The 24,307-nt window shown below is 47.5% G+C and overlaps 1 protein-coding gene across 10 annotated transcripts in view; it reads left to right on the forward strand.

Moving 5' to 3' along the window:
- Window positions 1-24,307, forward strand: part of KDM6B (lysine demethylase 6B) — a 151,592-nt gene that overhangs the window by 103,253 nt on the left and 24,032 nt on the right. For 3 of the 10 annotated variants that reach the window (XM_030188426.1, XM_030188429.1, XM_030188431.1), the window contains 13 exons: window positions 5,441-5,520; window positions 7,176-7,302; window positions 7,410-7,536; window positions 9,817-9,915; window positions 11,886-12,114; window positions 12,300-12,380; window positions 14,497-14,664; window positions 15,253-15,393; window positions 16,529-16,888; window positions 18,226-21,485; window positions 21,850-21,976; window positions 22,500-22,605; window positions 23,176-23,381. In XM_030188426.1, coding sequence (XP_030044286.1) covers window positions 7,415-7,536; window positions 9,817-9,915; window positions 11,886-12,114; window positions 12,300-12,380; window positions 14,497-14,664; window positions 15,253-15,393; window positions 16,529-16,888; window positions 18,226-21,485; window positions 21,850-21,976; window positions 22,500-22,605; window positions 23,176-23,381 — 4,899 coding nt within the window. In that variant the 5' untranslated portion in view covers window positions 5,441-5,520; window positions 7,176-7,302; window positions 7,410-7,414. Of the gene's footprint in view, window positions 1-5,440; window positions 5,525-7,175; window positions 7,303-7,409; window positions 7,537-9,816; window positions 9,916-11,885; window positions 12,115-12,299; window positions 12,381-14,496; window positions 14,665-15,252; window positions 15,394-16,528; window positions 16,889-18,225; window positions 21,486-21,849; window positions 21,977-22,499; window positions 22,606-23,175; window positions 23,382-24,307 lie in introns of all 10 variants that reach the window. The other 7 variants (XM_030188427.1, XM_030188430.1, XM_030188428.1 and 4 more) reach the window with 7 other exon arrangements.

The following is a 24,307-nucleotide window of genomic DNA, read 5'->3' on the forward strand; positions in this document are numbered from 1 at the left end:
CTCCTTTTCTGCCTCTCTTTTGCTGGTTATTCTGGATTATGTCTTTCACTGTAGCCTGCCTTTATGCTGACTCATCTCTCTCTCTGGTATGTCTCTGTCTCGTTTGTCTGTTCAACATGTCTCATCTGTTGCTTTTCCACTTCTGTCTGTGTCTTGTTTAAATCTGTTATCTGTCTTTTCCTGTTTGTCTTCTGCTTCCCTCCCCCACCCCACCCCCCCATCTTTTTCAGGTCACTGCTTGTATCTCTCTCATCTGTTTCTTTGCAGCTTCTGCAAAGTTTCTGTCCTGTTCACCTGTCCTTGTGGTGGATGAGGTGTAGCAAAGGTGATATTGGAACTCTGCTCTCTAGATGTTGAAAGCTTCTGCCCTTTTTAACTCTCCTTGGTTTTTAATGAAAGGCAGAAGAACCTGTAGCTAGCAAATTGTCTTCATTTAGGTTCTGAGAAGTGACTGTTTTGGGACTTGGGCAGAGGTGGGGGCTGCCGAAACCACCAAATCATCATGCCTAGGGTTGTAAAACCCAGTGCTTTCATAGAAGCCACGAGGAACCACGATGGTGTTTACAAGAAATACCTTTTGATGCCCTCAAAAAAACAGCTCCACTCCCCTCCTCTTTTATTTCCAGGAACCTTCTGCTGCCCCATCTTCTCAAGAACTTGGAGGTGGTTCTGAGTAGTAGTTCCTGCAACTTGCCAGGCCGACGCACTAGAGAAACCTTCCCAGGGCCATGACGCTATATGAAGTCCCTTTCCTGCTGGCTGGGAGCACGTGCAAATGGAAGAAACGTGTAGCCCAGTGACCAGAAATACTAGACTCGTCCTCCTCACTGGTTAACTGAAAGATTTTTACCAGGAGTCTAGGGGGGGGGGGTGTTACTGAGACTGTGGTGTTGATGCAGGATGGCGCTGCATACGGGGAGATTGGGTTCGCAGAAGGCAGGGGCCCCCCCGTGTTGTGCCTTTGTGGTAGGAGGGGCCAAAGAAAACAATTTCTGGCCCTGCCCCCATGTTTTCTAGCTGCTTGATGCTGTGTTGGGCAAAATATTGGTTGGGTCTTCCACACCATTTCACTGCCTGTGATGACAAAGCAGGAACTAAGAATGCCCCAGGGAACCTGGGAGGACCAATTTTCCAAGATTCTCACCTGTTAGCTTTAGCTTAATTAGATGTTCTGACCTCCATGGGTATTTGACTAGGGGGTTCCTTACCTAGGCAGGTGAGGGGGGAGGGGTAGGGTACAGCTTGGGCTGGGGTGAAGCCTCCTGTGTACACCTGCTAGTCACCATGAAATAAATTTGTGGATTTATAGAGTTTATTCGAGTTAATAAATCTGTGCCCCACTTCTAAATGTTCCTTCCCCTTGAACTAGGCCTGGCTTCGGTAATTTGGAGTTTCCATATGTGAGGCCTAGTACAGGAAAGGTATGTGGGGTGGAGGTAAATGGCAGGGGAATTTGTCTGAAGTTTTGAGGAAGGAAGGAGGAGGAGGGGGGGAAAGAAAGTAGAACAGTTCTACTGAAAAACTGTCACCACAGAATTTCCCTGCCTCTATATGTCAAGACGTTTTGGGGTGGGAGGGGTTGTGGGGTGGGGGGGATATGTCTGAGTTTTGAATCCAGATTTGCTTCTCCTCTTGGCTGCCGTAAACAGAGAGTAGAAACCAAGCTTCCCTGTTAGTCTTGTGCTCTTTTCTCCCTTTCACTTGTGCTTCCTATCCCCACATTTTCACACGTGTTGTCTTCTCACTACAACCTTTTCACTTTTTCTTGTATGTGCTTTTACTCCCTTTCTCTTTTCTTCTCACATTATCCCACATTCATTCTCGTCCTCCTTTTGTTCTTGTTTTTATTTTCTTCTCTCTCTCTCTGTCTTTTTGTTTTCTCTCCTTGTGTGTTTTTTTTTTTTATTATTACACAGGAAGCTGCCTGCTGGCCTGGGGGAAGGAAGCAGCGCCTGCTTGCACAGGATCCTGCTTCCTGCTAGGCCTAACTTTCACTTCCTCTCTCCATGGCTCCTCTCAGACTGCAGATTAACTAATCCAGGGTCTGGCTGAGAGAGGGATACACTGAATGGTGGTGGTGGGGCTTCGTCACTCTTCTTTCCATGGTACAAAAATACAGAGAGTGGAGGGATAAAGTGGCAATTGAGTGGAGGAGTGGCCTAGTGGTTAGGGTGGTGGACTTTGGTCCTGAGGAACTGAGTTTGATTCCCACTTCAGGCACAGGCAGCTCCTTGTGACTCTGGGCAAGTCACTTAACCCTCCATTGCCCCATGGAAGCCGCATTGAGCCTACCATGAGTGGGAAAGCGCAGGGTACAAATGTAACAAAAAAATAAAATAAATTCGGTTTTTTGTCTGGGGTTGTTGCTGAGGGAGTGTGGCTTGCAGGAGCCACTGGCCTTTCAAGCAGTCACCTGTAGGCTTCATGTTTTTCTTGGTTTTTACAAAAGGGAATGAAAGAGATTCTTAACGATTATGATTAGTAGAAATCAGGAAAGCCACGCACACAGCTAGACTAGATAAAATGTAACAAGTTGGGTAATATGGCTGAAAGTGTCGCTTTGTACTGGTGGTGTATTCTGGCTGTCTACCTGTATAAAATATATGTGAACCGCTTTGATTTGTATATCAAACCCATGACCCTTTACCCCTTACCTTTTACTTCATTGATAGCATTTTAAGACAACCAAAATTGTTTTTAAATTCAATTTTTCTTTTTTTGTGGGGTTGAAGGGGTTAGTTTTGTTTAGAGTTAATACTCACGTTTTCTAAATTCAGACAGAAATGATTGACCTTCCCAATGGGGCTTGTGATCTGAGTTCTTCTTGAGGCCCAAGATCCATGGGAGAAAAGGATTTGAACCCTGCCTTGCCTGTTTCATAGTCAGTTGCTCCAACCGCTAGGCTTCTCTTCCACTCTGCCACATAGTATTAGGGTATGGTTAGCTTTAGTGTCCTTTCATCATACTTTTTACCGTTCTATGCCTGCTTGAATTACAATAGTGCCCCTAATATTAAACAGATCCCCCTCCAAATATTCAACTGCAGTGTTGTATGTGGCTGAGCCTCCCACGATTCCAGCAGCACAGGTATTAAGTGGACCTTTAGACTGGAACACTTTTCCTCTACCTTTTGGGCTGTGGTGCTCCAGCAACCTTTTAAAGTTTGATGGGGTGGTGCAGCAAGGGAATCATAGAACAAAGTTGGCTTTTGCCCATGTGATGCGATATGTGTGTACAGGAGGAAGGGGATTCACCAGAGCACCATATTGGCACCATCTACCCTACAGTGGTGATGGATAAGACTGGTCTTATGGATCCAAAGCCACCCCTGTGATGAAGGATGATTGAGAGCTGTGGCCATGAAGGGGATTTCCCCAGGAACCGTGCTTACTAATGAAGTGAAAGTGTCAGTGGGTGTAGAAACTTATGCAGATTGGTTTTTACATAATAGGGTGACGAGAACACAGTGAGAGCGATAGCATGCAGTGGAATGGCTTCTTTGGGCCCAAGTGGTTCCGTGGGTACTGCTTGGAGAACTGGCGTTACTGGGAGCGAGGCAGAGACCAAGAAATCTCTAGAGAGCTTAAAAAAAAACAAACAGATCAGCTGACAAAATGAAACGTCTGTAGTTTATAAAACAGCATTGCAGAAAAGGATGGACAAGTCATTAACCAATCGGATTGTAAAGTCTCAGCTGGTGGGGGCAGCCGTGGGAGTTTTGGGAATGATGACACAGGGTGATGTCACCGGTGCTGGGTGCATCTCCTCCGCCCTCATCTTGTTGACACGTCAGTGGGGTCCCCCCATCTTCACTTCCTGTCTAGGGTGCTGACTCTGCCTTTACTCATGCCTGTGTGTGTCTCTCTCCATACTGAGGACGTGGGAGATTTATTAGCGTCACGGGCAACCCCCGAAACTCCCGCACAGCGTCCAGTGGTGCGTATGTGCTGGGAAGCGTAGGAGGGGCTTTTTAGAGTACTCCACTAGCATGCATGATAAAGCAGTGTCAAATGTGTGTGTGCATCACCTATATATAGATAGATATACACACATTTAGTGCACGCATTCTTTGTATGTTGGTGACAGTTTACATGGTTCAGCTAACTAAAAAGAAAGAGGTTATGGCTTGGCTCTCTGTGGGCTTGTGTAAAAATAGGCTGTTTTCTCCAAGTCTGTTTTGATTTTGGTTACATTTTTTGCACAAACTTGTGCCGTTAGGGTTCTGAGTAAAACTTTCTCCCTCCCCCACACTCTGTTGCCCGTCTCCCTTTCTGTTTGTCTTTCTCCTCTTTACCTTTATCTGCCTTTTACCTCCTGCAACCCCGCCATCCTGTTTATGCCTGTTTTGGGGCCAACGTATTGAAGGATGTTCTCCTATTTTTGCATCTCTGGGAAAATTCTTCATACATAGAGAACCTAATTCTCTCAGTGGAAAGGTAGTACTTTGATCTTTCTTCCCTGAAGACTGGGGCATTATGAAGTGGTTGATTTTTGTCAGCGCCTTTCCTCCTTCCTCCTCTTCCCCCTTTCTTCTGCCTGCATCCATTTTGAGTTCTCTCCATCTCTTACACCTGTATCTTTCCATTCTTTCTATGCCATACTCACCCCCCCCCCCCCTCACTCCCATCCCCTACTTGGACACCCTCTACATTGTCGTTGGCACCATAGGCCCCCATGGATTTGTGGCTGTAGGAATTTTCAAAGATAGTCACCAGAGTAAGGAGAAGGCTCTGGGGCTTTGTTTTCTGCATGTTTGAACATCCACCTCACCAGGCCTGGCCTCTCAAACCAGGGAGGAAAAGTTATTCTTAGCTGTGACTCTCCACTGCATGTCACAAGATCTTTAAGTGATCCCATATACTCTGCTCTGGTGCCTTATGAAGACAGGGAGGTCTTGCTTGGTTGTAGGGTGGGGAGAGAGGAAAAAGAATAATTTTTGTATTAAAGTTACTTAACCCTCCATTGACTCAGGTACAGACTTAGACTGTAAGCCCTCTGGGGACCGGAAAATTCCAACTGTACCTGAAAGTAACTCGCCTTGATCTACATTTGAAAAAGGAGTGAGTTAATCTGAAATCCCTTCTCCTTTCCATCCTTTCTGAGCTCGGTTTTTAACTTCTGACCACACCCCCCCCCCCCCCCCCCCCCCCCCCCCGTGGGTTCATGCCACAGAATAGTCATGCACTAAACCTGTTGTTAAGGAAAACAAAATGTCTGTATAGTACCTTTTTTTTTTAAGGAGCAGGAGGGGGGTTGTGGTTACTGGGGGAGGGGGTAATAAGTGTGGCATAGTAGGGGGTGCTGCAGGGCAGGAATGAGGTGCATTCACACAACTGTGTTGACATTTATTGATCAATTGTGGTAAGGAGTGAAGATCCCAAGATGGCCGCCATAACCCCTCCCTTCCCCTAATGTTTCCTCTCCTTGTGTTCTCTCTCAGGTTGTCTTGAAGATAGTGATGACTGGCTGGCAGGCCCAGGACAGCAGTTTGTGACTAACCAAGTCCTTGGTGAAGACAAGGTTGGTGAGGAGCCTAGTATGTTCTTGGGAAGGAGTTGGTGGAGAGGTGTATGCTGTCTCTTGGGAAAGAAGGCCGCATTTGGGGCTAGATTGACCCATAGGATGGGGGAAACAGCTTTCATGTTGGAGAGGATGAATCAATAACCAAAAAGGTTAAGCTCTGACAGGCCTTGGGTAAAAATTAGCTATTGAAGGGTGCGTGTGTGTATGTGTGGGGAGGGGGCAGGGATTGTTGGTTTGTGCTTTGTAAATAGGGACCCGCTGAATATTTTTAGTAAGCTTGAGGCTTAAGCAGCTTTTTTCCCCCCCTCTCATTCATGGTTGTTTTAGCTTTTTATAAATCTTTGGTAAACAGGCAAGGACTAAAAATATCACAGGGTGATGCAGCATTGGCATCATTACAGACGGCCCTTCTGACTGTCTCACTACATTCCCTAGTGCTTCCTTTATCTGTTCCCCAGTACCCTTTACACCTTTTACTTCCTACCAGTACGCCCCTCCCCACAAGACTGTCACTCCTTCTAGCCCCCTTACTTTCACTCTGTGTGTATCTCTCTCCTTCCCTGTCCCCCTTCCTCCTTTCCATTGCCTGTATCACCCCCATCCCCAATTCGGAGATTAAAGAGGGCAGCACAGAGGTGCTGCTAGTACTGCTCCCTCCTCACTCAGAACAGGTTGGTGGGGATAAGGGAGAGGGGTTTTACTGGAGAGACAAGGTTTGCATGGCAGGGGCGTAGCCAGACTTCAGCGGGAGGGGGGTCCAGAGCCCGAGGTGAGGGGGCATATATTAGCCCCTCCCCCCCGCTGCCACCACCACCTTGACCCCCCCCATGTCAACGACCCTCTCGACCCTCCCCTGCCGTCGCCTACCTTTGCTGGCGGGGGACCCCAACCCCCGCCAGCCGAGATCCTCTTCTACGTGCAGGACGTCAGACTCAGAAACAGAACGAAGAAGCGGACCTCGGCTGGCGGGGGTTGGGGTCCCCTTCCAGCAAAGGTAGCAGACGGCGACGGCGGGTTGGCGGCAGCAGGGGGGGTCGAGAGGGTCATCGGCAGGGGTGTCCAGGGCCAAATCTATGGGGGCCCAGGCCCCTGTGGCCCCACGTAGCTACACCCCTGTTGCATGGTTCCTTTTATTTGCAAGCCTTGTGGCAAGATGGGGAGCCCTGTGGCACCACTTGTTCCAGGGGCATGGGATCGGAGAGGGACTCTTGTCTCCTCTTTCTGTTGTTTTCCTTTATCCCATGTTGGACTTTTTGGTGGGAGAGTTTAAAAATTCATTATTTATACTCTGTCACAGAGAGAGCTGAGGACACTACAGCTACACACACAGTCTGCTCCCATCTCTTTCCATTTCCTCACTTCTTTTTTTTTTTCTCGTTTCCTGGGTTTTGACTCAGCTCATCCCCATGGGGTTTTGCTTCCGTGAAGAGTTGGCAGTGTGGTGGGGGGGGGGGGGGGGGGGGGGGGCTGCTTAGATCACTTGAGTGTGAGTTCCATAGCTCAGGCCAGTAAATCAACTTTGTTTTGGACTGGAGTTCCTGCAGCCTCCAGTTTGTGGTTTAGGGATCAGAACCACTCTGTTGCAATGTGGCCCTCGTGTGCCGGGGCCTGGGGGAGAGGATAGTGTTCTCATCTCTCTCCTTCTATCTCAGCAGCTGTGAAGGACCTTGAACACGGGAAGTGAAGCGCCCATCTCAGTGTTTGGGTTGTAGTAGGCTCAGGAACGGCAGACGTGACCTCACCTTGAGGGAGAGGACGGTGTTACCTCGGGCTGCAGAGGTGAGAAAGTGAGAGAGAAGCACAGATTTGGGGGATTGTGAGGGAATTAGCTAATTTTTTGTTGTTTTGTTACTTCTTACTTTTTTGTTGTTATTTCTTCCTCTTAGATTGGATGCATCGCACGGTGGATCAGCTCGGGGCCCGCAGTTCGCGGGATCCCTTTCCCCTTGGTGGCATTGGCTGTGGCGGAACCTGGAGCTCCTCCCATTCTCGCCCATGGCAACCCCCCAGCAGGTACGTGAGCAAGGGAAAAGACATCCACACCTTCAGTGATGCCCTTGCTGTACTGCCTAACAAACTGTGAATGTGGGGCGAAAGTTAAACCAGGAGCTGGTCCAATGACATCCCATCACAGGACCTGATGCCCTCTCAGAACTGATGTATTACACCTTCATGCCTTCCCCCCCACCCAACATCCACAGGACATATTGAATCCCCACCCCTTATTGAGGGAGGGGTGATCCTATGCCAGGGAAACACACGTCGCACCCTCCCCTCTGCTTCCCCATCAACTTTCCCTTGCTGTGTTGCAAGGAGCAGTTCCCTTATGTCTTTCTCTACCCCCTTTCTTCATATTTCCTGCTTTGCTTCTCCTTTCTCTTTCTCTTAATTCAATTCACTGAAAGAATGTTATCTTTTTTTTTTTTTTTTTGTAATTTTTAATATTTTTATTGGTTATCAATAGAAATCAAACAAAATAAAACATGGAAAAGAAAATAAGATGATACCTTTTTTATTGGACATAACTTAATACATTTCTTGATTAGCTTTCGAAGGTTGCCCTTCTTCCTCAGATCGGAAATAAGCAAATGTGGTAGCTGATAGTATATATATAAGTGAAAACATTCAAGCATTACTATGACAGTAAAATAGATACCATTGGAGATTCTACACGGAATGTTGCTACTATTGGAGATTCTACATGGAATGTTGCTACTATTGGAGATTCTACATGGAATGTTGCTATTCCACTAGCAACATTCCATGTAGAAGTCTGCGCAGGCTTCTGTTTCTGTGAGTCTGACGTCCTGCACGTACGTGCAGGACGTCAGACTCACAGAAGCAGAAGCCTGCGCGGCCACATTGGTGATCCGCAAGGGCCGACTTCTACATGGAATGTTGCTAGTGGAATAGCAACATTCCATGTAGAATCAATAGAAATCAAACAAAATAAAACATGGAAAAGAAAATAAGATGATACCTTTTTTATTGGACATAACTTAATACATTTCTTGATTAGCTTTCGAAGGTTGCCCTTCTTCCTCAGATCGGAAATAAGCAAATGTGGTAGCTGATAGTATATATATAAGTGAAAACATTCAAGCATTACTATGACAGTAAAATAGATACCATTGGAGATTCTACACGGAATGTTGCTACTATTGGAGATTCTACATGGAATGTTGCTACTATTGGAGATTCTACATGGAATGTTGCTATTCCACTAGCAACATTCCATGTAGAAGGCTGCGCAGGCTTCTGTTTCTGTGAGTCTGACGTCCTGCACGTACGTGCAGGACGTCAGACTCACAGAAGCAGAAGCCTGCGCGGCCACATTGGTGATCCGCAAGGGCCGACTTCTACATGGAATGTTGCTAGTGGAATAGCAACATTCCATGTAGAATCAATAGAAATCAAACAAAATAAAACATGGAAAAGAAAATAAGATGATACCTTTTTTATTGGACATAACTTAATACATTTCTTGATTAGCTTTCGAAGGTTGCCCTTCTTCGTCAGATCGGAAATAAGCAAATGTGTTAGCAGATAGTATATATAAGAGAAACATCAAAGCATTACTTTGACAGTCTGACAGAGTGGGAGGGTGGGGGTATGCATGGGGACATCAAAGCATTTCATTGATATTCTAACAGAATGGGTGTTGGTAGGTGACAAGAGGGTAATAAACAGAGAAATAGAGAAATACAGCTTCATGGTTTATGAGTTAGAAAACCCAGATCCTTATTAAGTCCTGTTTGTTGGGTGTCCGATCTGAGGAAGAAGGGCAATCTTCGAAAGCTAATCAAGAAATGTATTAAGTTATGTAAAAAAGGTATCATCATATTTTATTTTCCATGTTTTATTTTGTTTGATTTCTATTGATAACCTTTAAGAGTGGACTAAAACGGCTACCACACCTCTCCACTTAATATTTTTATTGAATTTTCCCAATACACATAAACAACAGTTGTGAATAACATTTCCTTCAAACAACTCAGAGAGCCTGTTAAACAGATATAACTTGGTCCCTGCTACATTTACATCCCCCCTCACCCCCCCCCCCCCAGCATCTCCGCCCTACTGGACGTGTAACAATGTGACAGTTATTTGACAAGGTGCGCACTGTGGCTCTTTTAGTGGATTTCCACTTAGTATACTGAAAACCATCTGCATAACATTTGTAATGAACCTCAGTCATTTATTAGCAAAGCCCCATGCTGTAGTCCCTACCTCCTGCCCCCCCTATCCCCCCCAGTTCTCTTAATGTTCCTTTTTTTTTACTTTCCCTTTTAGGTGCTCTCCTGTTATAGGACAGTCTCAACTTTCCTGCCACCTGCTCCCTACACATGGAAGTAACATGGGGCACCCCAACAAGCCGTACCACCCTGCAGGGTAAGGGGCTGCTTTAGGGGATTAGAGGAAGGAGGATGTGCAGGGGAGAAACCGTACTCGGTGATAGAATGAGGTATTAGAACTCAAATCCCAAGGGGATTAGAACCACGAGCGTAGTTTGCCAATGGTGAATGGGTTCCCTCCCTCCCACTACCAATAGGACTGTGGAAATCAAGAGAGAACACATGATTTGCTGAAGTCACGCAGGAAATAAAGAAGAGCAGGTACCAGTTCCAACAATTAAAATGGTTTATTTCCAACGAGGAAAGGCCTCACATAAAAATGCCCGATGTTGCTGCGTTTGGCCCACCACTGGACTGCATCAGGGGATACAATGGAGATGAAATAAACTTATGAAAAGGTCTTTTAAAGAAGAAGGGGCTGCAGTGAAGGAAGCTGGAGTAAGGCCTGAAGCCCTGCAGCACCAACAACTTGAACCTTCTTTTAACATAGAGTAACATAGTACGGTCCATCCAGTCTACCTGAGAAGATAAACTCATTACATAAGGTATGAGGTGATAGATGTATATCTGATCTCGATTTGTCCATGCCATTTTCAGGGCATAGACCGTAGAAGTCTGTCCAGCACCGTCCTTGTTCTGAAGTTGTCATCAAAGCCCCTGAAAAGCTCCATTCCAGTCCATCCAAATCTATCCAGCCACAATCGGGGCACAGACCGTAGAAGTATGCCCCATACTGGCTTTGCTTCCCAATTACCAGTGTTGCCACCTGGTCTCCACTAAGCTTCTTCGGATCGATTCCTTCTAAACAGGATTCCTGTGTGTTTATCCCATGCATTTTTGAATTCCATTACATGGTTTTCATCACCACCTGCCGCGGGAGGGCATTGCAATTTCCAACATCCTCTCTGTGAAAAAATACTTCCTGACATTATTCCTGAGTTGGCCCCCCCTTCAACCTAAATTCAGGTCCTTGTTCTACCACCGTCTCATTTCTGGAAAAGGTTTGTTTGTGGATTAGTACCTTTCAAATAGTTGAACGTCTATCATATCATCCCTGGTTTTCCTTTCCTCCAGGTTCAGTTCATCAAGTCTCTCCTCGTATGTCTTGCTGTGCACACCACAAACTATTTCCGTTGCTTTTCTTTGAACCGCTTCCAGTCTTTTTACATATTTAGCAAGATATGGCTTCCAAACCTGAACACAATACTCCCAAGTGGGGCCTCACCAACAACTTGTACAGAGGCGTCAACACCTCCTTTCTTCTGCTGGTTATACCCATCTCTGTGCAGCCTAGCATCCTTCTAGCCACAGCCTCTGCCTTGTCGCATTGTTTTGTTACCTTGAGATCCTCGGACACCATCATCCCTAATATCTCCCTTCCTATCTGGTACATCTCTCTTGGATTTTTGCTCCCCAAGTGCATCACTCTGCACTTCTTTGCATTAAATTTTAACCGCCAAGCCCTTGACCATTCTTCTAGGATTTGGAGATCCCTTCTCATGGTTTCTACACCCTCCAGGGTATCCACTCTATTGGCTATCTTCGTGGCATCCGCAAAAAGGCAAACTTTTTCTTCTAACTTTCCAACATTGTGTCTCGCAAATATATTAAACAGAATCGGCCCCAGCACTGAACCCTGAGGCACTCCACTACTCACCTTCCTCTCCTCCGAGCAGATTCCATTTACCACCAACAACTGTTGCCTGATGTGGATTTAAAGACCTTTTTATATGTTTGAGCTTCATTGTGTCCCATTGGTGGGCGAAACATGGCCACAGGGGCGTTTTTGTGTGAGATCTTTGCTTGTTGGAAATAAAACCATTTTAACTTTTTGAACTGGGATCTGCTCTTTGCTATTTCCTGCCAACATGACTTACTTGACTTTCCTCTTCTCCCCTTCTTCCAAAGTAAGTAGGCAAGACTAAACTGATAATTAGAACTGAGGTGCAGGGAGCCTGGTAATTGTGGATCTGATCCTTCCACCTCCACCCCTTCTCTGTATTTCAGGAACGCAGGCTCCCGGCCCCTGCATGTGAAGCAGGAAGCTATCCACAACTGCGTGCAGGCCCTACTCCGGGATCCACAGCAACCTCAACTGTGGGAGGAATTAGGGCAAATCTACGAATCGGAGCACGACACAGAGGAGGCATTGCGCTGTTACCAGAACGCCATCCGCTACCAGCAAGACTATGTCAGTTACGGGGAGCTCAGCGCTCGCATTGGCCGCCTGCAGCAGGTAAGCCACGCCTTGTCTCTGGAAGAGCAACAAACAAGACAATTGGGAAGAGACCGCAGGTGGGTGGGGTTCTGAAAACAGGAGTAGCATGAATGTGTGTATTCCATTGCTTGTTTGTACATGCATGTAATTTGTATATTTCTACATTGGTCATGAAATCTCTTTCCCTTCCCTCTGATTGTCAGGCTCCGCTCTGGAACCCACCCTACAGGTCTAAAGGCACCCTGCCCCCGCTCCAGCAAGTGTGGAACCTCATGCAACAAGAGGTGAGTGACCAAGGTGTCACCGGGGGGGGAGGGGGGGGAGAATTACAGGAAGGGGATGGAAGAAAAAATATATTTAAAAAAATGTTTGTTTATCCAAATAATTATCATAACATCCAGGGGGGCCATGTAAATATATACCGCTTTTCTGAGGTACAACCAAAACAGCCTACGTACAACTTAAGTAAACTAAAGTAAAAAGGGAGAGGCAGGTGCTATGCAGAGTCCAAGATGAAAAGTAACGGAAGCAGATAAGAACGTATTGGTAGAAGAATGTGAATGGAATTTTTAATTTTTTTTTTAATTTTTTGTTACATTTGTACCCCACGCTTTCCCACTCATGGCAGGCTCAATGCGGCTTACATGGGGCAATGGAGGGTTAAGTGACTTGCCCAGAGTCACAAGGAGCTGCCTGTGCCTGAAGTGGGAATCGAACTCAGTTCCTCAGTTCCCCAGGACCAAAGTCCACCACCCTAACCACTAGGCCACTTCTCCACTGTTGCTACTATTTGAGGTTCTACATGGAATGTTGCTATTCCACTAGCGACATTCCATGTAGAAGTTGGCCCTTGCAGATCACCAATGTGGCCGCACAGGCTTCTGCTTCTGTGAGTCTGACGTCCTGCGTGCAGGACGTCAGACTCACAGAGAAACAGAAGCCTGCGCAGCCTTCTACGTGGAATGTTGCTAGTGGAATAGCAACATTCCATGTAGAATCTCCAACAGTAGCAACATTCCATGTAGAATCTCCAATAGTATCTATTTTATGTTTGTTACATTTGTACCCCGCGCTTTCCCACTCATGGCAGGCTCAATGCGGCTTACATGGGGCAATGGAGGGTTAAGTGACTTGCCCAGAGTCACAAGGAGCTGCCTGTGCCTGAAGTGGGAATCAAACTCAGTTCCTCAGTTCCCAAGGACCAAAGTCCATCACCCTAACTACTAGGCCACTCCTCCACTGTTGCTACGATTTGAGATTCTACATGGAATGTTGCTATTCCACTAGCAACATTCCATGTAGAAGTCGGCCCTTGCAGATCACCAATGTGGCCGCGCAGGCTTCTGCTTCTGTGAGTCTGACGTCCTGCACGTCAGACTCACAGAAACAGAAGCCTGCGCAGCCTTCTACATGGAATGTTGCTAGTGGAATAGCAACATTCCATGTAGAATCTCCAACAGTAGCAACATTCCATGTAGAATCTCCAATAGTATCTATTTTATGTTTGTTACATTTGTACCCCGCGCTTTCCCACTCATGGCAGGCTCAATGCGGCTTACATGGGGCAATGGAGGGTTAAGTGATTTGCCCAGAGTCACAAGGAGCTGCCTGTGCCTGAAGTGGGAATCAAACTCAGTTCCTCAGTTCCCAAGGACCAAAGTCCATCACCCTAACTACTAGGCCACTCCTCCACTGTTGCTACGATTTGAGATTCTACATGGAATGTTGCTATTCCACTAGCAACATTCCATGTAGAAGTCGGCCCTTGCAGATCACCAATGTGGCCGCGCAGGCTTCTGCTTCTGTGAGTCTGACGTCCTGCACGTACTTGCAGGACGTCAGACTCACAGAAACAGAAGCCTGCGCAGCCTTCTACATGGAATGTTGCTAGTGGAATAGCAACATTCCATGTAGAATCTCCAACAGTAGCAACATTCCATGTAGAATCTCCAGTAGTATCTATTTTATTTTGGTTACTTTTGTACCCCGCGCTTTCCCACTCATGGCAGGCTCAATGTGGCTTACATGGGGCAATGGAGGGTTAAGTGATTTGCCCAGAGTCACAAGGAGCTGCCTGTGCCTGAAGTGGGAATCAAACTCAGTTCCTCAGTTCCCAAGGACCAAAGTCCACCACCCTAACCACTAGGCCACTCCTCCACAACAGTTGTGAAATAAAAGAGAAATGGTTGAGGGGGGGGGGGGGCTTGAACAGCTGTAAAGGTGAACTGTAAAGTTGCTCTTGATTGAAAACTAAATAAAAGTTTAAATGGTGTGGGGAGAGGAGGAATAAATTGGGGATCACAGAGTTCAGCATGGAGACAGCACCTGCATCTTTTCCGCACACAGCTCATCGTCTTCTTTTTCTTTTTTTTTCCTTCTTATTTGCTTCGACTTGAGCAGAAAAGAAACTTTGCTGGGAAACGGGGTTCCCAGCTGAAGAGGTCAGGTCCCCCCCTGGAAGCGCCAGTGTCTCAGCCCGGGCCCCTGTTGCAACACATGGTACATCCTGGACATATGGAGGGCAATCCAAATCCCAGCAAACGCAGACGGAGTGCCAGCCCCGAGCAGGTATGTGTGGGGAGGGAAAACTATCACAGCATGCATGAGAAGTGTCATTGTGTGGGGGGTGGGGGGGGGGGGGAGGGAGGCAAGGAGGAAGTAGGGTCCCTGATTGTGTCTGTCATAGGGTGTGTGTGTGAGGCCGTGGGGAGAGAGGTGGGGGGGTAAAGCATGGCCCTGGATGTATCTGGTTTCATAGGATGTGTTAGGAGCAGTATGGGGAAGGAGATGAAGCAGGGGCTGTGGATGTATTTGATGTCACAGGATGTGTGAGAAGTAGTATGGTAGCATTGTTTGAGGGGGGGGAGGGTTAAAGCAGAGTCCCTGAACACATTTGGTGTCACAGGATGTGCGAGGAGGCCTTGGAAGGGGATCAGGGACCTTGAATACATATATTCTCCCAAAGAGTGTGAGAAGGGGAATGGAGGAGGGGTCAGGTGTAAGCAGAGACCCTTGGCACTTATCTGCTGTTACAGGACATGTGTGAGAGAGGCCCATGAGTTCAGAGCTCAGGATTACATGGTAAAGATGCAAGTTTGTGTCTTAAGTGGCCTTCTGTTAAGTGTTGAACCTTACCTCCACCCCATCTCTTTCCAGAGAGGAAGTAATGTGTTAATCCAGGCCCCTGCCAGCGGATCCATGAATTCTCCTTATCACCTTCCCAAGCCAGGCTTGTGGAACCCCTTACATGGAGACTCCTGGGCCGCCGACAGGAAGGCTGCTGCCCCCGAGTGGCAGGTAACCCACCACTTGGCTCTGCTTGCAATGCACATAACTGACACATTTGCCAAAGAGCTGAAAGTGCATGAAAGGAATTGGGGGGTGGGGGGGGGATAGGGAGAATAAACATTTTAATAGGGGATGGGATTTGATATATTGTGGTTACAATCAAAGCAGTTTCCATAATATGCCCATGTCCCTCCCCTCCTCATCCTCCAGCACCCTTTAATATCTACTGTAGGCTAATCTAGTATTTGCAAACTTTTGGCTAATTTCGTTTTGCTCTTCCTAACTGTTGTGCATGTTCTTTTTCTACTGTAGTAGTAGTAGCAGTAAAGGTGTGATGATATTGTAATTGAATGAAGTGCCCCTATAAAAACAGAAGTTTAAAATAGAATTAAGGGAATGTTTTCTCCAAGCATTAATAAGGAGCTGCTGAACACGGTGTGTTGGCACAGCCTTGTGGCCACACTGTAGATTGCAGGCCCCTGTTTCTTAATTAATTAAATTAATTAAAGGGCTCATAGCCCACACATCTACAATCCTGCGCGGGGAACACTACACACTCACAGTATTAAAGACATACAACATAGTCAACTAAAAACAGTTCTGAAGACAGCGTTCCACCAGCGGACCCCAAATGCTTGCTGAAAGAGAGCGGTTTTTTAGTGCCTTTTTAAATTCGCCTAAATTGCGTAGGACTCGTAGCTGGTGAGGCATTGAGTTCCATGATCTGGGACTAACAATATAGAAAACTGAATTCCTGTATTTGTCTAGAAAGATGGTTTTAAAGGAGGGAATGTCAAGCAGGGAACGCTTTTTTAAAGAGTTAATATTTTTTTAAACTTGCGTTTTAATTGAATTTTTAACAATGATAATATTTCAAGGTCTATGTTACAAGAGTCAATAATTCACAGTCCGTTGCTCATTGTGGCAAGATTTCCTTTCCATTTGCCTCTATTCCACTTTCTCCACCTGGGCAGCATTTAGTATCATTTTCAAAGCATTCACAACAAAAAGCAATCCATCTCCATAAGGCAATTCATTTTTTCATTCTTGTAGGTATTTTGTTTTTTCTTTACCCTGTGCAAGTGTAATATAGATTGAACATGAAATAACATTTTTATTATATTGTTCTTGTTTTTAAATGCAGGAACAAAGAAGCTCAGCCCCTAATTCCTATCCTTACCCTGTGACCTCCTCTCTGCCTCCCTCTTACGCGCCTAGTCGTCACGCTCACCATGCGCCCCCTCCCCCCATCCCATCAGTCCATCACCAGCAGCAGCAGCATCACAACAACCCAGGAGAGAGCCATGGCTGCTCGAGTCGCCCAGGAAGTGACCTTAGGGAGAGCAGAGTCCAGCGTTTGCAGACAGAACCAGATGCATCACTAGCAAACCTCGGCCCCCGCGTGCCTTACCCCCCGCGGCCCCTCCTTGGGGCCTCCCGGGGCCCACCCATCACCATCAAGAGCACGAGGGACGAGCGGAGCAGCGGCAGCACCAGCAGCACGGTAAATAAAAAAAAGCAGGTTTAGGGTTTTTTTTTTTTTGGTAGATAAGGTTCCCCTCGCAGCTCAGAATCAGGTCGTCTTCCTCCCACCCTTTTACCCTCTTCTCTATATCTGTCCCAATCAGATTTGAACATTGTTGCCCTCGCTAATATATCGTCCAGTGCTTATTCTCGTAAAGAAGTATTTTTTAATACGTCCTCCCAAGTCTCCTTCCCTCCAACTTTATGTCACGATACCTTAGTCCTGAATTTTTTTATTTTTAATAATTATTTTTATGTGAAAATACCTTCCAGTCACACTAAGAGAACATTAACATAATCCTTGGATCAGCTGTTAAACATATTTCTGCTCAACATAGCAGTAAAAGTGACATTTTATTTGTCTCCCCCCCCCAGCCCTTCCCACCAACAAAGCCCACCCTCTCCTTCACCTGCTCAACTTTAGATCACTAAATTATTTAGCAAAGCAGATCAGACTCGCATTCATTCTTTAAAAAGCACTTAAAAAATTAACTGAAAAACTGTAGCTTGTGGGTACAGTATGAGAGTCTGCTAGGTATGTCACGGTTTCTGTAATACTAGCCGTTGAGCCCGTAAAAACGGGCTAGTAAAGGAAGGTGGGGGTTTGAAAGGCCCCCCCCCCCCCGGATAGATCGCCGCCGCCCCCCCAGAGTCCCCTCCACCACTCCTCCACCCGGGCCATGTACCTGGCTTCACTATTCAAACCGCCAGAACGCAGCACACAGCCCATCTGAGCTGCCGTCGGCCTTCCTTCTTCTCTGCGTGTGTTCCGCCCTCGTGTGACGTAACGTCGGCGAGGGCGGGACACAGGCAGGTAAGGAAGGCCAACGGCAGCTCAGATGAGCTGTGTGCTGCATTCCGGCGGTTTGAATAGTGAAGCCAGGTACCCGGGCCGGGTGGAGGGTGGGTGGCGGCGGCGACTCCGGGTGGGTGCGGGGAGCGGTAGCGGCAACCCTGGGGGGGGGAGCGGTGGCGACGGCGGTTCCCTCGCAGGTGCGCAGGTTCCCTCTCTGTCACACTCCCGTCATCACGTATTGACGCGGGGGCGGGACAGAGAGGGTCTCTACTGCGCATTTGCAAGCGAGTACGCCTCTTGCCATTTATATGTTTGATTGTCCCTTTCCTTTTCTTCCTTGGAGCAAATACAGTTCTGTTTGTGTTGATTATTTAAAACTTTGTTATATGTTCAGGCTGCAAAGTGATTGTCTCATATTAATCTATAACTTTGGCTGTGTCTTGTAGCCTTTTTATCCCCTTGATCTGTTTGGTTAACGATTTTTTTTCCCCCTCCTGCTCTCTTCCTCTAATGTTCAACAGGGTTCAGACCGGCACCAGAACCTGAGCCTTGAAACCCCCAGCCAGAGACAGGATGGGTTGAAGGGGGTGAAGCAGAGCCATACACAGCCACACCGTCCACAGAGTGCCCTGCGTCCGGGAAACCCAGCCGCTGCCAGCACCCCAGAATCTTCAGGAGCGACCCATCCTGTATTGCTGCCTAGCACCAGGCCCTCGAAAACCCTGCCAGAGTTGAGCTCCCCGCGCCATGGTTGGCTGTCTCCCATGCACAGTTCTGCATTTTCTTGCAGCAGCAGCAACAGAGAGACCACAGAGAAAGCACAGGACCCTCTTGAAGAGATTCTGTATGGAGAGGAGGGAGGATCCCCAGTCCGACGCAAAGGCTTTTACAGACACTGTGATAGGGGGGTGGTGGTGATGCCATCATCTGATGTCCTTCCCAGTGGGCACCCAAGTTCTCAGGATCTGAAAAGTGGCAGTACCAGCAGGACAGCTCCAGGACCCGAGGCATATCGCTGCAGCGTCCAGCAAGTCTTGCACAACCTGGAGCGGCCAGGCACTTTTCTTCAGTGTGCAGACCCCAGCACAGGGGTTACAGAGGTTCCTTGCTCCCAGACAGAGGAACGGGAATCCTCCAGCCCCCAGCCCAGATCTCCTTCCGCATTCCACTGCAAGTACGCAGCTGGCATCAAGGAGGAGAGGGTGGAGTTTTGGCCAAAACCTTGTCCGTTTGCTGGAGAAGTCACTAAGAGGTCACCGAGTCATGATGCTAAGCCACCTGCCACAGGCTGTGTGCCAAAGCCAGTGGCCCCACTGGGTGACCCCTCAGACTTCCCTAGCCAGGAACAGAAAGATGGGATAATGTCAGCTGCAAAACGAGATCCCAGCCCTGTGCAGCCCCCAGCCCCCTACCAGAATACCTCAGGAAGCTTCAGACACCTGGAAGGGGGTATCTGTGCTGCAAGGACACCTCCCCATCCAAAGACCTTAGCACCAGAGATTGGTTGTACGCCGATGATCATGGAGGTGCCCAAGCCATCCTTCACAGAGGAGCCCAGCAAGGGCCAGAAGTCTCCTGCCCTTAGGAAATTGTTTGAGTTCCCTACTGGGCAGCTGGAGGACCAGTTTGAAGAGGCAACAGAATTCTCCAAAATTCTGCCTGATGGGTTAGCTAACATTATGAAGATGCTGGATGAGTCAATCCAGCAAGAGGAAGAGATGGCTCAAGGAGTTTCTAATAATATGAATCTTCACACGCTTCCTCCTCCTCCAAGTGGATTGCCGACCTCTGCCCTGCCTAGTAGGCAAGATAATGCTGGCTTAAATGACCCCTTGGAAAGGTCAAACTTGATTATGCAGTCGAGAGCCAATAGCAGTGAACATGTTAGAAAGACAGATCCAGTCTTCAACCTGAGTCTCTTCCAGGAGAAAGAGATGCTTCAACCCAAGATTGAGGGAAAGACTGTCACTATCACTAAGCAGCCAGAGAAAATGGAGTTCACTGCAGGGCCCCAGAGGCGTCTTGAGCCAGCCAAGCTCTATTCATTTTTTGGCAAGCAGAGGAATGGTGGTGATGAGCCAACAGTGAAGAGTGAGGCATCATTGGAGGAATCCCTTCCCAAGCATGGCCATCACCATCATGCTGGTGGTGTGCTGAAGTCACTGGCCAATGTGCTGGAGGGACAGAAGTACCTGTATTGTGGGACTCAACGTTCCAAGCCAGCTGGCGCTCCTTCCTCACAGTATTCATTAGGTGCTGCTTTTGCTAAGAAGAATCCAACCAGTGCCATCCAATATTTATCATCAACACAAGAATCTACCTCAAGTGAGGCCTGGCTCAGGACCTCCAAGATGGACCAGGAGAAGACCAGTGAAGTCAAAGGAACTTCTGAAGTAAGCAAGACTGAAAACCAGAAGCTGGGATTGAATTTTGCCCTTACCCATCAAGACTCAGAGGTCACAGTGAAGCTAGAGCGCCCATGGAGTGCCAGGTCAGAGACTGACATTTTGGAGGAGATCAGTCGGGCCTGTGAAACTCTGGCTGAGGGCAGGATGAAAGAGGAAATAAAAAGTGAAAATGAAGAGGAAGACAATGGGTACATGCCAGAGGGAACTCTGGTAGAAAAAGGCTTGCCAGAAGGGAGTTTGACAGATGAGAAACAGGTGGAGAAGAGCCAGGTAGACAGGAACTTGGCAGAAAAGAGCTTGCTAGGGAGGAAACGGGTGGACAAGAGCTTGCCGGAGAGAAGCCTGCTAGAGAAGAGCTTGCCAGAGAGAAGCCTGACAGAGAAGAGCTTGCCAGAGAGGAGCCTGACGGAGAAGAGCTTGCCGGAGAGGAGCCTGACAGAGAAGAGCTTGCCGGAGAGAAGCCTGACAGAGAAGAGCTTGCCGGAGAGGAGCCTGACAGAGAAGAGCTTGCCGGAGAGAAGCCTGACAGAGAAGAGCTTGCCGGAGAGGAGCCTGACGGAGAAGAGCTTGCTGGAGAGGAGCCTGACGGAGAAGAGCTTGCCGGAGAGGAGCCTGACGGAGAAGAGCTTGCCGGAGAGGAGCCTGCCGGACAGGAGCCTGACGGAGAAGAGCCTACCAGCAGAGAAGAACTTGCCGGAGAGGAGCCTGGCAGACAGAAACTTGGTAGAGAAGAGCCTACCAGACAGAAGTCTGGCAGAAAAGAGCTTACCAGAAAGGAGCCTGCCAGATAGAAACCTAGTAGAGAAGAGCCTGCCAGACAGGAGCCTGGCAGAGAAATTGCATGACCAGCAACAGCTATCAGCATCGCTCCTCCCACCACCCCCGCCCACATCCCGCCCAAAAGAGGAGGGTAGAAAGCGAGAACGGGACAAGCTCCGCAGCAAGCACAAGAAATCCAGTAAAGATGGTAGTAGCCGGCGGCACAAAGCGAGCAAGAGTCACAAGGAAAAGAACCGCCAGGTCCTTGGCAACTTGGACCTGCAGAGCAAAGAGATTCAGTCACGGGAGAATTCTAAAGCTGATAGTGGAAAAACCACTAGTGAAAGGAGAAAGACTGAGCCAATGAAACGAGAGGAGCCTTCATCTGGCCCAGCTAAAGAGTCACACACTAGTAATACCACAGTAGCATGTTCAGACTTGCTGAAGCTGAGGTCCTTGACAGATGGCCCACCCAAGGAGTTGAAAATTCGCTTGATCAAAGTGGAGAGTGGAGACAGGGAGACCTTCATTGCCTCAGAGGTGGAAGAGAAGAGGATCCCCCTGGCAGACCTCACCATCAACAACTCAGCGGCTGAGATCGTGCGTGCCAGCAAGTGAGTTGGGATGGTGGGGGGTTGTTTTTCAGTGTTATGTGATTTGTGGCAAATTTACAGACACAGTCAAGTGATACGATTAGAATTTTAAACAGATGACATTCTGAGGATTCAGATTGGTTGGGTCATTTGTTTCACCAACTCTTTTGTGTTCCTGAACACAATACTGTGTGGGAAGAAAACTCCCCTAGCAAACGATAGCCACAATATTAACTAGGGTTGGGGCATTTCAATGCATTGAATGCCAGCAGGCTGAAATGGTTAATGCTGTGTGTGACGGCCCTCAGTTCTACCTCTAGGTATCAGTTCATCCCCTGCTTGTTCTTCAATATGTATTCATTAACATTTTTCATGCTCGTTTCAGAAATGCAAACGTGAAAGGAAAGTTTAACGAATCATACCTACTGCCTTCCATGTCTGTCAAGCCTCAGATCAGATCAGAAGATCTCCTGCCCAGGGAGAAATTGAACCCTCCTACCCCCAGCATCTATGTAAGTCGATCATTAGCTTGACGTTCTCTCCTCAAACTAAGCCAGGGGTTCTTAACTTAGTCCAGAGCTTTGCACGCAATAGAAGTATTGCATGCAAATTAATCTTACGTATTATTCATTGTGAATATCTTGAAAACCAGATTGGCTTTTGGTGTGTCCCGAGAACTGGGTTTAAGAATCCCTGGACTAAGCTAATGGGTGTTAGCTTCCATTTGTTCCAGATGGCACTACAGCAACTTTTCAGCCTTTAAGTATGTGACTGTACGGCATGACGTATAATAAAAGCCAGAAAAGTGAAAGAGTAGCCAATTGTAGCAAGCCGAGAAGTAGGGAAGCCAGAATTCAAATCCTGCTTCTCTCTCTGATTCTCCTTGTGACCTTAGATAGGCCCTACTGACTGCAGCTGAATATGTAACTTGCCTCAAGCTTTAATTTGGAAAGTCGAGTAATAAAATCCAGGGGCAGATTACCTCTTCACACCAAATAATTCACTAAGGTTTCTTTGATCTTTATGTTTTCATAGTTGGAAAGTAAACGAGATGCTTTCTCTCCGGTGCTGCTCCAGTTCTGCACAGACCCTAAGAACCCCATCACTGTGATAAGAGGATTAGCTGGCTCCCTGCGACTTAGTAAGTGTTTAAAAAGAACACATGGATGACTTTTTTTTCAGTGTTCCACAGAATAGGTATAGCATGGGCACATAAGAGTAGCCATATACTGGGTTAGACCAGTGGTCCATCTAGTCCACTACCCTGTTTTCCAAACAGTGGCCAAGCCAGGTCACAAGTACCTGGCAGAAACCCAAATCGTGGCAACACTCCATACTACAAATCCCAGGGCAAGCAGTTGCTTCCCATGTCTGTCTCAATAGCAGACTATGGACTTTTCCTCCAGGAATTTGTCCAAACCTTTTTTAAACCCAGGTACGCTAACCCCTGTTACCACATCCTCCGGCAAAGAGTTCCAGAGCTTAACTATTTGTTGAGTGAAAAAATATTTCCTCCTATTTGTTTTTAAAGTATTTCCATGTAACTTCCTTGAGTGTCCCCTAGTCTTTGTACTTTTGAAAGGAATAAAAAATCGATTCACTTCTACTCGTTCTACACCACTCAGGATTTTGTAGACTTCAGTCATTATCTCCTCTCACCCGTCTCGTTTCCAAGCTTCTGTGTTCATGGGTGTCTCCCTGTCTTCCACAGACCTGGGTCTTTTCTCCACAAAGACACTGGTGGAGGCGAATGGAGATCACTGTGTGGAGGTGCGGACACAGGTACAGCAGCCCTCGGATGAGAACTGGGACATCTCGGGCAGCAAACAAGTGTGGCCCTGTGAGAGCAGCCGCTCCCATACTACCATTTCTAAGTATGCACAATACCAGGCCTCCTCTTTCCAAGAGTCGCTGCAGGTGAGGGGCTTCCTCCACATTGCTGGATGACAACGGCACCTTCCCCTGCACTAGGTTGCTCAGTGTTGGTAACGTGCTGTAGTTCCTGCTGTGTTGTTTGCATTTGGGTTTTTTTTCATTGAATTTACGATTGTTCGCCTTGGACATTAATTAGAGGACCGATGTTAAGGCCACGGCAATTGTTATTTTAATTTTTTAAACACTGGCTGCTGCAGGTTAAAAAAAACACACACACACAGGAGGAGGAGTGGCCTAGTGGTTAGGGTGGCGGACTTTGGTCCTGGGGAACTAAGGAACTGAGTTCGATTCCCACCTCAGGCACAGGCAGCTCCTTGTGACTCTGGGCAAGTCACTTAACCCTCCATTGCCCCATGTAAGCCGCATTGAGCCTGCCATGAGTGGGAAAGTGCGGGGTACAAATGTAACAAAAATAAAATAGATACTATTGGAGATTCGACATGGAATGTTGCTATTCCACTAGCAACATTCCATGTAGAAGAAGGCTGCGCAGGCTTCTGTTTCTGTGAGTCTGACGTCCTGCACGTGCAGGACGTCAGACTCGCAGAAGCCTGCGCGGCCACATTGGTGATCTGCAAGGGCCGACTTCTACATGGAATGTTGCTAGTGGAATAGCAACATTCCATGTAGAATCTCAAATAGTAGCAACAGTGGAGGAGTGGCCTAGTGGTTAGGGTGGTGGACTCTGGTCCTGAGGAACTGAGTTCGACTCCCACTTCAGGCACAGGCAGCTCCTTGTGACTCTGGGCAAGTCACTTAACCCTCCATTGCCCCATGTAAGCCGCATTGAGCCTGCCATGAGTGGGAAAGCGCGGGGTACAAATGTAACAAAAATAAAACAAAACACTGGATATTCAGTTCCGGTATCTGGATACCCTCCAGTGCTGAATATACAAGAATTGGCGCCG

The sequence above is a fragment of the Microcaecilia unicolor genome, chromosome 14 (assembly GCF_901765095.1).
Source record: "Microcaecilia unicolor chromosome 14, aMicUni1.1, whole genome shotgun sequence".
Taxonomy (NCBI): domain Eukaryota; kingdom Metazoa; phylum Chordata; class Amphibia; order Gymnophiona; family Siphonopidae; genus Microcaecilia; species Microcaecilia unicolor.